The sequence below is a fragment of the Cervus canadensis genome, chromosome 28 (genome assembly GCF_019320065.1).
Source record: "Cervus canadensis isolate Bull #8, Minnesota chromosome 28, ASM1932006v1, whole genome shotgun sequence".
Taxonomy (NCBI): domain Eukaryota; kingdom Metazoa; phylum Chordata; class Mammalia; order Artiodactyla; family Cervidae; genus Cervus; species Cervus canadensis.
In genome coordinates this window covers 40261794-40274707 of record NC_057413.1, presented here as the reverse complement: position 1 = coordinate 40274707, position 12914 = coordinate 40261794, and the positions used below count along the sequence as shown (strand labels likewise).

At 43.5% G+C, this 12914-nt stretch overlaps 1 protein-coding gene across 5 annotated transcripts in view; it reads left to right on the top strand.

Moving 5' to 3' along the window:
- The first annotated feature begins 3876 nt into the window (after nucleotides 1-3876).
- The window catches only part of ILRUN (inflammation and lipid regulator with UBA-like and NBR1-like domains), a 109559-nt gene continuing 100521 nt past the window's right edge, over nucleotides 3877-12914 (top strand). For 2 of the 5 annotated variants that reach the window (XM_043449292.1, XM_043449293.1), the window contains exon 1: nucleotides 3881-4301. In XM_043449292.1, the coding sequence (XP_043305227.1) occupies nucleotides 4144-4301 (158 nt within the window). In that variant the 5' untranslated portion in view covers nucleotides 3881-4143. Of the gene's footprint in view, nucleotides 4302-12914 lie in introns of all 5 variants that reach the window. The other 3 variants (XM_043449295.1, XM_043449297.1, XM_043449296.1) reach the window with 3 other exon arrangements.

Genomic DNA, 12914 nt, shown 5'->3' with positions numbered 1-12914 from the left:
GCCCTCCTAATCTTGATGAGCTTCTATAATCACTTTAATTCTTGCCTCAGGTGGTTTCTTGGCTGCCCCTCCCTTAACCAGCTCCTCCCTTGAATCCACCCTTTGGAATTCAGGGAAAGTCATGGAGGCTGAAGTCTTGACTACAAGGAGTGGAGGACAGAAACGACTCCTTACCTGGGAACCCCCCAGGACCCTGCTTGGTTTCTTATGTTGTGGCATAATCTTGCCACTTGCTGGCACTGGCAATTCTGAATCTCAAGAACTTGGAGACCTGGAGGCAATCTAAGCTGCTCTGGTAAAATTGTTAGGGGAATCACTGCCTGAAACTGCCTGCCCTGACCAGGCATGACAGTAACTACTTGTATGGGTTTTCTTAGAATAGGAGGTCCTGGTAAGGAATGCAGAACTAACAAGCTACCACCAACTGAATGAATTCAGGAAAAGTCAAAAGGAGACAAATACACCAGTCCATATTTCTACCAACCTCCCAGAATTATGCTTGCTGGAATCCATCTTGGCTGAAAGATGGCTCAAGTCACCAGGTAGGATCCTGAGTCAGGATGATTGGCTGGAGACAATCCAGAAACAAACTCTATTACCATAAACCTGAGACTGCTACAGAGCAGTTCTCCTGAGTTTTCTAACCCTCCTGCTGTCTGCCCAATAGCCCCTCCCCAATAAAGTCTTTTGCTTTGTCAGTATCTTTGTCTCCTTTCCTGGTGGCTCAGTTGGTAAAGAATCTGCCTGCAGTGTGGGAAACCTGGGTTTGATCCCTGGGTTGGGAAGATCCCCTGGAGGAGGGCATGGCAATTCACTCCAGTATTCTTGCCTGGGGATTCTCCATGGACTGAGGAGCCTGGCAGGTTACAGTCCATGGGATCACAAAGAGTCAGAAATGACCAAGCAACTAAGCACAGCACAGACACATGTCTCTTTGGACAATTTATTTTCAAGTATTAGACAAGAAACCCTGAAACTAGGACTTCCTTGGTGGTCCAGTGGTTAAGAGTCTGCCTGCCAACATAGGGGACACAGGTTCGATCCCTAGTCCCACATGCCAAAGGGCAACTAAGTCCATGTGCCACAATTACTGAGCCTGTGTGCCTAGAACCTATGCTCTGGAACAAGAGAAACCATCACAACGAAAAGCCTGCGCACCACAACGAAGAGTTGCTCCCACTCGCCACAGCTAGAGAAAGCACACGGACAGCAAGAAAGACCCAATGCAGCCAAAAATAAATAAATATTGAAAAAAAGAAAAAGAAAAAGAAACCCTGAAATTGACCTGGTCTGGGGATCTGGGATTAGTCTAAATTTTTTACATAAGATCACCAGCCCAAGAAATTTAGAAAGTGGTAGGTCTTGGGCATATTCCAGGCAGTGACATATTCAAGTATATCCTCTGACATGGTCCTGAGATGGTACCTAGAAGCCCCTTTGGAATACTGCTTCTCAGTTTTCCTTTCTTAGGGTGGCTCAACAATTTATCCTTTTGCCTCTCAACCAGCCCTTCTTCAGGCCCTCTTCCTAACAGAACAAAACAGCTTCACAGCCATCAGGGCAGGACCACGGATGTTTTTATATAACCACTCAGACTCAAGTAGAGATTCACATGTTTGAGAATCTTCTGATTGGGTAACACCTCATTTCCTTCATTTCATATTCCACCCTACAAAAGAATCTTTCCATGGGAGGGATGGGGTGGGCTGGTTCTTCATATCTAATATGCCAGCCACCTTGGTCAGTGCACACAGTGGTTAGAGATAAGACAATGCTTATTGGGCATCACTGTCCCAAGAATTGTAGATGATTAGCATCCCTGGTCTTCAGGGAATTAAAGTTCTTGGTATCATCTCCAATCTCATGAGAACCAGAAATGACTCCGAAAAGTTTCAGAATTCACTTGAGGAGTAGTTATAACTGCTTTGAGATAGCTCCCATCATGAACTGAAGTTCTGAGCCATTTGGGTCTCTTATTTACAAGTATCTTTTTGTATTATGTGGGCTGTTTAGGTGTGAGCTGAGACCCTAGTACCGACTGAAGTTGGCAAAGAACTTTTAATTTCCTTTGGGTCAGCATTTTAATAGAATCATCAGGTTTCAATAACATTTTCTTCTTTAGATCCTTGGTCAACACAACTTCAATCCATGAATGTGCAAGTTAAAACAGTTCTTGGAAAAGTGTATACATTTCGAATTATTTTATTTTAGGCCACATTGAACTCAAAAGGGAACTGTAGCAGGATATAGTGGATGGAGTGCTAGACTGAGAATTTGTGTAATTACTAGCCGTGTCATTTTGGATTAATCAATTCTCTCAGTTCCAATTCCTTTGCTTGTAGACAGTGTCAGTTCCTTTCAATTCTAAAGTTGGGATTTTTATAATCTTTCTGTGTTCTTGTTCCATCATCCATAAGATTCAGACAGTAGGAGAAAAAAAATCATTGGAGAAAGGGTGGTCCCTTATTAAGAAAAGACACATACTTCATATTGTAACAGAGGACAAGAGAAGTGTAGTAGAAGAGGGACCAGGTGAAGAAGTAATCCCTGTCTACTTGTATTACTACTATCTAACCCCACTGTCATCTCCTCAAGTTTATGGTCACAATATTAGTTACCATTTCGTGAATGCTTCTCATGAAGCAGGCAGGGTACTGAGTTTATACATTGTTGACTCTTTAATCCTTACAACACACCAGTCTGGACAAGCACCATGATTACCGATAACTGGCAGAATGAGAATTTTTTCCAAACGTGTGGGACCTCAGAAGCTTTTAAAACCTTTTAGTCTCATTTGGTAGTAGGACAGAAGGAAGTAGAATCCTTTTGCCTTTCCAAAATCTCATGGTACCCCAGATGCTACTGATCTCTTATTCTAGCTGTCTACTTGTTGAAATTGTTATGGAAAACATAGGAATGAAAGATAAGTTTCTAGTTCTGCGGCTCTGTATTTTCGGACAAGGCATACAAACTTTCTGGATCTTGGTTTCCTTAAGACAGAGAGCCACTTAAAGGCAGGAGATCATTTCTTATTCATCCTTCCCCCATGGGGATGTAGGAGAGTGTCGGGCAAACCTGCTGAAAGAAGGAATGAAGGGAGGTAGACAAAGTAGTCCCTATGCCATTCTTATTCTTTAGTTTTGAAATGGGGCCTTGATCAGGTACTATATGTACTATATGCACAGTAACACTTTGCCTTCTAAAAACGAAACAAGACAGGTCACATTCTCATGACTTCAACTTTATTTTGAGAGGCTTGGTGTCGACGGAGTGGGTGGCAGATTATATGCGATGTTCGCATGGACCCGTGATTGCCGTTTGCACCGAGGCCTCCTTTACTTTCCGGAGACTGGAGACTACCGTTGCATAACAAAACAGCACCGGTGCCACCCAGTGTGTGGCCGGTAACCAACTATTCGGGGCATTATCCCTCTGCGAAAGCAGCTCTAGAAACTTATGCAAACAAGCCCTTCCAGCGCGAGGGGCAAAGCCCTGGCTGCGAAGAATAGGTCCTGCGTGCAATCTAGTACTTGGATCTCGTCCTGGTCTCTAGTTTCTTTCCCGACGTCCGTTTCCTCACCTCCAAAATGTTCACGCGGTCGTAGACCAAGAGCCCCGCAGCTTTCCCCCTGCTCAAGCCCGCGGGTTTAACTCCTCCTCCTCAGGGTTGGGGCGGGGCGAGGAAAAGGTCAAGGCCCGAGTCACCTCCCCGTGCCGCCCGGCCTTCCCCTTCCTCCTTCCCTCCGCCCGCCCCCTCGCCCCACCGCGGTGAGGTCACGCGGGGGACGTCACGGGGTTGTGACGCCACTGAGGGCGGGCCTCCTATAGAGGAAGGGGCGGGGCCTAGGCGGGCGACGCTTGCGCAGTGGGCGCGGCGCGGGAGGAGGCGGAGGCGGCGGCGCAGCTAGAGGCGGCGGCGGCGGAGGCGGCGGCGCCGGGGGGGGTGGGAGGGGGGGGAGCGCGAGAGCGAGTGAGCGGCTGAGAGAGTTTACCCCGATGAGGCGGTGAGAGGCCCGGGGCCTACCTCAGCGGAGCGGGCTCGCGGCGCCAGCTAGCAGCGGGCCCCCTCCCGGTCCCCGGGCCCGGCGGCGCGGCGGCTGCTTGGTTGTGAGGAGGCGGGGAAGCGAGTGTCCGGCCCCAGCCATGGAGGGTATGGACGTGGACCTGGACCCCGAGCTGATGCAGAAGTTCAGCTGCCTGGGCACCACGGACAAGGACGTGCTCATCTCCGAGTTTCAGCGATTGCTCGGCTTCCAGCTCAACCCGGCCGGCTGCGCCTTCTTCCTGGACATGACCAACTGGTGAGCCGGCTCCGCCGCCGCGCCAGCCCCTGGCAGCGGCCTCGGGGCCCCGAGGGGAAGGGAAGGGACACCCGAGCTTGGCGGCAGGGCGGGCCGGGCAGGCTCTGAGGGACACCCCTCTCCAGGGGCGGGGAGGGCGTGTGGGGAGCCCTCGGGGCCTGGGAGGAATTAGGGGCCCGAGCAGGGCTGGAGGGGGACATAGGAGGAGAGTTGGGGGGCCACGGAGGGCAGGAGAGGCGGAAGGGAGGTGGGGGGGGGGCGCTGGTGCTGAGGTTCCGAGGAGTGTTATTAGCGGCCGAGGAACGTGGGAAGAGGAGGAAAAGGGCTTGAGCATCGAGGAACGGGGTCCACCTGGGAAGAAGGGGGCCGTGGCGTTGGCTAAAAGTAAAGCGGAAAATCCGAATTTGCGGAGTGGAAAAAAAGCTTGGGGTATGGAGTTAGAGGCTGAAGATGACGGGGGTTGAGGGGAAACTCCGGGAGAGAATTGGGTGCTGTGGCAGAACCTGGCGCACGAGTGAGACTTGGGAGTTAAGAACTGAGAACAGATCATTTGTGTGCGTCTCTCTTAAAGTGTGTGTCTCCATTCGAGAACCGACAGGAAAAAGGGGAAAACTTTACAGGGGAGGACAAGTGAGTAGGGTAAGAAAGAGGACTTTCCGAAGAGCTGTGCCAGGGAAGGGGTGGGATCTACTAATGGAGGACCGGGCGTGCTAGCCCCGGGGGGCAGGGTCTGGGGAAAACCTGAAGAAAAGTGAAGGAGAGGAGGGAGGGAACTTTTCTGACGGGATTGGAGCCCTGGGCTCCAGAGTGCGGGAAGGGAGAGGGGATTATCTCAGAGGCACTTACGGGAAAAAAAATTCTGGGTTGTTAGATGTTTGGGAAAATGGAGAACTTGACTTTTTGGCTTGGAGTCTTCTAGTAGAAGACTGATTTGGGACAGAAGGCCATGATAACTTAGACTACAGGAGTGTTTCTTGGTTTTGGGTGGAGCACTTGCTATTTCTGATAAGCAAGGTTTCCCCTTGTTCTCTGAGGAGGGGTTGTCGAGTTCACTCAAGGTGAGTGATGAAGTGGAGACCATTAAGCTTCCTTTGAAAGGATTTCAGGTGAAGCAGCTCATCTTTCTTTGGTCAGAAAACCGTGAGATTATTGCCCTTTGCTCTCTGTTGGGCACTCAGTCTCCTGGCATGTGGAATCTTGTTTCTTTTGGCATGACTTCTAGAGCCAGGCTCCCCTTTATTCCGTGTCTACTGGATGCCTCAAGCAATGCCAGAAAAAGAGTCTGTAAGCTTTGTCTTTATCCAACCCTTTCTCATCCAACCCTATCCTGAGTGGTGCTTATCTTATAAATGCGAGTTTTGTAGCTGTGGTGGCTCCAAAGGTGATGTGTGAATATTTTTGTGTGTGACATCATTGGTGATTCCTGTTGTTTTATCTTTAAAGTTGATATAGTAAGAGTGGGGTTGACTTCCTAGATGTTTAGAAGTATTTCTGATCCCCACTTTTATGTCCAACAGGGACTTCAGCTTCCAGTCGTTTTCTGAGCACCAGCCTGTGTGTTTAATAGAGAGTGACAGGGGTTATTGAAAACACAGCAGAGGTATTACCCTGGTGAAATTTGGAAGTAAAGCTATATCTTGAGGAGGGTTGTGCCCTTGCCTGCCTGCTTCCCACCCTCAGGTCCTTTTCTTCCTTGTTTACACTAGTTCAGTGTAGGAAACTTGGCATATTTTTGCTGCCAGTTTGGTAGAAATCATTATTTCTCCCTACCTTCTTGTGAATTGTACCATTTAAATCCTGCCCTAATAAGTTCTTAGTTTTTTAGAGTCAGTATTTATTTGGCCAATTATTATGGCTACAAAAACAATGTAATAAATTTTATATGCTTGAGGTATATATGTTTAACATCTAAGATTGTTTTTAAGTGTTGTGAAAGGTGAGGCTCAGTGTGGATAAGAAAAAAAAATTATGGTTGCATTATAAAAATTTTATTTGAATTTTATCTAAAAATTATTAAGCTTAGTGACAGAGTAGCATGTGTTCTGAAAAGATGTTATCTCTGTGTAAAACAAGGTGTGATACATTTCTGAGCGAAGGAGTGAGCCATTACAAATGTATTCTGGTTTTAAAGCAGTTAGAAGTCAGTAACTTCTTAAGAATCCAGACTATTAAGTGATAACTCAGCTGTAAGTACATTACCTATTTTTTTTGACTGTGGAAGTCGTATGTTATTTATTTTCTTTGATTATAAAGTGAAAAATTTGTGAACGGAAGGAAGGAAGGCTTGTTATTCTTTTTCCAATGAAAGCAGTTAGCTTCATAATCCAGTATTGTGTTTTGATTCCAATGTTCACCTGGCTAAATTTGTCTTGTTAGATTTTTATTTTAAACAAATACTCATTATAATTAATAAAGTCTAGCTAAAATAAAATACATACATGAATGCATACTTGGTCAAAATATTTGTGTGTTAAATATCTAAAGTCTAGAAATATATTGTTTTTAAGTGTCATTTAATGTCTGACTTTGAAACTTTTGAAATAGTCCTGATGCAGGTTGCCAAAACTTCTCTCAAATTGCTGTGGTTAACCTGTTGATTTGAGATGATTAACCTTACTGTGACTTCCTAAGTGCCTGTTTTGGGTTGTAATAAATAACCGCCATTCAGTTGTCTAGTGATGGTTTAAAAAAATGTGGTAAAATAAAAATAGTTTTAAAATGAAGGCTTAAAATGAGTCTTCTAAAATGAAACCCTATTTGGGAAGACCATGTGTTTGTTTTCAAAAGTAAGAATTTATTTTCTGTTGTTGTTAACCAGCAACTTTTTAAGAAACTGTTGAAAACTGACAAAGTCGAGTGTTTTGGCCTTATAAATTACCTACCCTGTAAACAGATTTTTTTTTTTAAAGTCTTAGGTTGGATGTGCATTATGTAGGTATTTCTATTTATTTTAGAACCCAGTATTATTTCAGTTTTGTACTGTTTATACCTGAGCTGGCAGCTCTGTTGCCAGAGATTGGTGGAACTGCCTCTTAACAAAAGTAGTCAATTTTCAGTTCCTGAGTATATAAAGTACATAAATGGTACTGTGAAGGAACCCAGTATCTGAAACCAAGCTGAGATTGTGTATTAGATTGTGTATTACACAAGCTAATTGTGTATTAGAATAACTTTCTATAGGTGGAATGTTTTCTAAAGACACTATTAAGCTGTGAGTATAGAACTTGGAATTTTGAAACTCGAAGCTGGCTTAAGATTCTCTGGTTCATTCCAGTTTTTCCTCCAAGATTGCATTTAACTCTTCCAGGATAGCTTATTCTTGAACCCTCAAGGGCAGAGATTTGTGTGGTACCTTAATGTAGTGTTTAATTACTTTCCTAGTTAGAATTATGTCAAAAATCTTTCTTTCTGTAATTTAAGCTTTTTTCATTTGTTTATGTCCTCCTTAGAGAAGAATATCTAATAAACACCTTCCTTAAAAGGTCAGAAAGTCTCTATTAATACAAATCACTAGAAGTTTTCAACCATACGTAATTTAAAAACATTCAATTTAATGGTTTCTCATTCTTTAATGTAATCTGATAGATTTATTTTTTCCCTAACAAAAACCAACAAGATTGAGAGCAGAGTTTAATTGTGGTGTGATATACATAATATAAAATTTATGATTTTTAATCAGTTTTAAATGTACAGTTTAGTGAAACATAAGATTTTAAATTCAGTTGTGTTCCCTCTAAGTCATTTGTCTCTGTTATGTTTTCAAGGTGAGTTATTCTTTAGCATTTGTCACAAGAGGTGAATAACACTTCTAGTTTTTTTTAGAGGACATTAATGTGGAAGTTATTTCTCATTATGCGTGCGTGCTAAGTCGCTTCAGTCGTGTCCGACTCTTTGTGACCCCAGAGGAGCCTACCGGGCTCCTCTGTCCATAGGATTCTCCAGGCAAGAATACTGGAGTGGGTTGCCGTTTCCTACTCCAGGGTATCTTCCCGACCCCAGGGATCAAACCTGTATCTCTCATGTCTCCTGCATTGGCAGGAGGGTTCTTTACCACTAGGGCCACCTGAGAAAGCCCTATTTCTCATTAAAGAGATAAGTTAATTGCCTTTGGCGAGCATATAGACAGTGTTGGTAGTTCTGTCCCTCCTATTCATTAGGCTAGCCTTCCCTGGTGGCCAGTGGTAGACTCCACTGTTTTGCCACCTGCCAGTGCAGGAGATTCGGGTTTCATCCCTGGGTCAGGAGAATCCCCTGGAGAAGGAAATGGCAGCCTGCTCCAGTATTCTTGCCTGGAAAATCCCATGCACCTAGAGAAGCCTGGCAGACTATAGTCTGTAGGGTCTCACAAGAGCAGGACATGACTTAGCAACTGAACAACAGCATTCATTAGGCTAGTGCTTTGCAGTTTGGGTGTTGCAGCATCCTAGGTTGCCTACAGGTATCTTCAGGAAGCAGTGTTTCTTTTTTGGAAGACTGCATGCACCCGCTATGGATGGAACAGATGTTTTTTTAGAAAAATAACTCGGGGGAAAACATTTTTGTTAAATAATGTCCTGTAGACTTTCAACTTTGTCAGAGGTATCGTTCTGGGTAACATGAAGGTATAACTGCTGTGCAGTGAAGTGGAATCCAGAACCTGGAGGTGAAAATCAGCTGTACTTCTCTGATCTCCCCTGCCTGATCAGATAGATCTGTTTCTCAGTCACATGTATGCTAAATGAGTTACTGATCCACTCGCTGGTGTATAGGTATGAATCTAGAAGTCCCTTTATGACAGATTAAAACATGTTAATGATGGTTTCCTTTAAAAATGTATGCCAAGCAGCAGCTTTAAGGAACAGAGTAGGAAGGGTTGCATAACCGCGATAGAGTGTTGTCCACGCTGTTGCATTTTTAAGAAGGTTGGAAGTTCTTGCTTTGGACTTTCTTCCCCACTTATTTATTTATTTTGGGGTCTTTTTTGAGCAGCACACAAAGGTTGGGAGTCTGGGTGTAATGTAAAATAGTTTCCAAATGGTACATCCAGACTCCTTTTAGTTTTAAAAGGAGGATGGTAAAAACTAGATTGTTGTCCTGTACTGTTCAATTGCTGTGAGACCTGCATTTCTGATTATAAATCAAGTCAGAACTAGTCTCCATTATAGCTAGGGTGGGTGGAGGTGTTTCTTTACCACCTCTTATCTTCTGACTCCCCACCTCAATTTGTTTAGCACATAACAGCAAAAACTCAACCCGACGGAATTAATTTATTTATTGGCCGCATGACTTGTGGGATCTTAGTGCCCTGACCAGGGACTGACTCTGGGCACCGAGTCTTGACCACTGGACTACCAAAGAATTCCCTCAACCAGACAGTATTTAAACAAATGTATTTTGGATGGACCCCTGGTAGATAGTGTAATACAAAGCAGGAGACAGCCTCTATCATCATTTGCTCTCTAGTAGGGAAAGAACATGCCTGAAACTAAGAAAAAGCTTGGGGATAATAAGGAAGAAACATGCATATATTGATGCTGAATTAACTGGGGAAAGTTTCAGAACTGGTAGGGATGGACTGAATCAGACAGAACCAGTGATTCACAAATACTGACTGCTTACCATGGGCAGGTTGCTTTTCTCTTAGAAGGTTTGACATGGTTGGGGGATTTGAATTGATGGAAAAGTTGTGTCATGTTAGGTTTCCTGAGTGAAACCAGGAAGGAGCAAGTGGAACAGAGCTGTCTGAATGATTGACTTGGCAAGAATGTGATCAGAAGTGAACAAGAGTTGGAGCTTATTCTTATTTTTGCTTTGGAATATTGTTGATTTTTTAAAAATTGCGGTGAAATTGAGTTAAAATTGAACCATGGTAGAGGGAACAATTCAAGTGGCATTTATGTATTCATGATGTGCAACCATACATTTATCTAGCTGAAACATTTTCATCGCTCCAGAAGGAAACCCCACACCCACTAAGAAGTTGTTTCCTATTCCTTTCTCCACCCAGCCTCTGGCAGTCTGAATTCTTTCTCTAGGAGTATACCTATTTTGGATATTTCATATAAATGGAATCATAAAATATTTTTCCTTTTTGTGTGTGACTTCTTTCAGACTTCATGTGTGTTGTGTCTCATATCCATCAGTGCTTCATTCCTTCTAATGGTTATGTGGCTTCCGTTGTAGCTCAGTCGGTAAATAATCTGCCTGAATACAGGAGACCTGGGTTTGATTCCTGGGATGGGAAGATCCCTTGGAGAAGGAAATGGCAACCCACTCCAGTATTCTTGCCTGGAGAATCCCATGGACAGAGGAGCCTGGCAGGCTACAGTCCGTGGGGTTGCAAGAGTCAGACACGACTTAGTGACCAAACCACTAATGGCTGTGTAATATTCCATTGTATGTGTATAACGCAGTTTGTCCATTCATCTCTTGGTGGACATTTCGAGCCATTTCCACCTTTTGGCTATTGTAAATAGTACTGCTGTGAGTATGAGCTTTGATGTATTTGTTTGAGTACTTGTTTTCAGGTCTTTGGATATATACATAGTTGAATTGCTGGGTGATATGGTAATTCTGTGTTTAACTTTTTGAGGAGCCACCAAACTGTTGTCCACTCTGGCTGAGTCATTTATTAGGTTGGTGAAAAAGTAATTGCAGTTTCAGACTGTCTAGACCTAAACACATCTTTATTAATCAAAATAGAAACCATTACAATGAATACATTGTTGCCAATGAGAAATAAGTTTGTAAGTTTGTAACATAAGAATCGGAGCTTCAGGATTCAGTGAACTCTTGGAAAGCACTTTCTGCCTCCTGCTGGTTGTGGAAGCATTTTCCCTGTAACAAGTTGTTGAGATGGTTGAAGTGGTAGTCCGTTGGTGAGAGGTCAGATGATGGATGAGGCAGAACCTCGTAGCCCAATTCATTCAACTTTTGAAGCGTTGGTTGTGTGACCTGCAGTCAGGCGTTGTCATGAAGAAGAATTGGGCCCTTTCTGTTGACCTAAGACTGGTTGTAGGTGTTGGAGTTTTCAGTACATCTCATCCATTTGCTGAGCACACGTCTCTACTTCTCAAATGTAATGGTTTCGCCAGGATTCAGAAGGCTTAGTGGATCAGACTGGCAGCAGCAGACCACCAAACAGTGATTGTGACCTTTTTTGGTGCAAGTTTGGCTTTGAAGCTTCTTCTCTCTCCAAGCATGAGCTGATCATCACCAGTTGTTGTATACAATCCACTTAAAAAATTTTTTTTATTTATGTATTTTTTTGCCTGTGCTGGGTCTTTGTTGCTGTGTTGGCTTTTCTCTCATGGCAAGCGGGGGCTACTCTCTACTTGGGGTGCAAGGGCTTCTCATTGCAGTGGCTTCTCTTGTTGGGGAGCATGGACTCTAGGGTGCACAGGCTTCAATAGTTGCGGCACGTGGGTTCAGTAGTTGGGGTTCCCGGGCTCTAGAGCACAGGCTCAGTGGTTGGGGTGCACAGGCTTAGTTGCTCCATGACATGTGTGGGATCTTCCTGGACCAGGGATCGAACCTGTGTCTCCTGCTTTTGCAGGTGGATTCTTTACCACTGAGCCACCAGGGAAGCCCTAGAATTCACTTTTCATTGCATGTCACAATCTGAGAAATGGTTCATTGTTGCATAGAAAAAGAGAAGACACTTCAAAACACTGAATTTTTTGAGGGGGCAGCTCAAGAGGCACCCACTTACCCAGCTTTTTCACCTTTTCAATTTGCTTCAAATGCAAATGACCAAAGAATGTTCGACAGCAACTTCTGCAGTTGTAGGAGAATCAGCTTTGATCTCTCAGTTGGTCATTTTCAACTTCTGATGGCTGGCCATTATGCTCCTCATCTTCAAGGCTCTTGTCTCCTTTGCAAAACTTGTTGAACCACCACTGTACTGTATGTTTGTTAGCAGTTCGTGGCCCACATGCATTGTTGATGTTGCGAGTTGTCTCCACTGTTTTATGACCCATATTGAACTTGAATAAGAAAATCGCTTGACTTTGCTTTTTGTCTAACATCATTTCTGTAGTCTAAAATAAATGTAAAATAGCAAGTCATTAGCAAGAAAAATGAAGCAAGAAATGTGCATTAAACATAACCACATTTATTTAAGAATGTATTCCAATATCAAACATCAAAATTCAGCAGAGCAAAACCGCAATTACTTTTGCAGCAATCTGATACATTCCCCTAGCAAGGTTGAGGGTGTGTACCAATTTTTCTACAAACTTGCTAACACTTGTATGCCATTTTTATATTAAAATGAGTCTGAAGTGGTACCTCATTGTGAGATTGATTTGCATCTCTCTGATTACTCATCGTATTGAATGTCTTTTTATATGTTTGTTGGCCATTTGTATATCTTTATTGGTGAAATGTCTATTCAAGTCCTTTGCTGGTTTTCTAACTGGACTGTCCTTTTATTGTTCGGTTATATAAGAGTTCTTTATATATTCTGGATATATTAGACCCTTATCAGATATGATTTGCAAATATTTTCTACAGTTCTGTGGATTGTTTTTGTGTGTGTGTGTGTGGATTGTTTTTAAATTTTCTTGTTAATGTCCTTTGGTGCATAAATGTTTTTAATTTTAATAAGGTCAGGTTTAATTTTTTGTTGGTGCT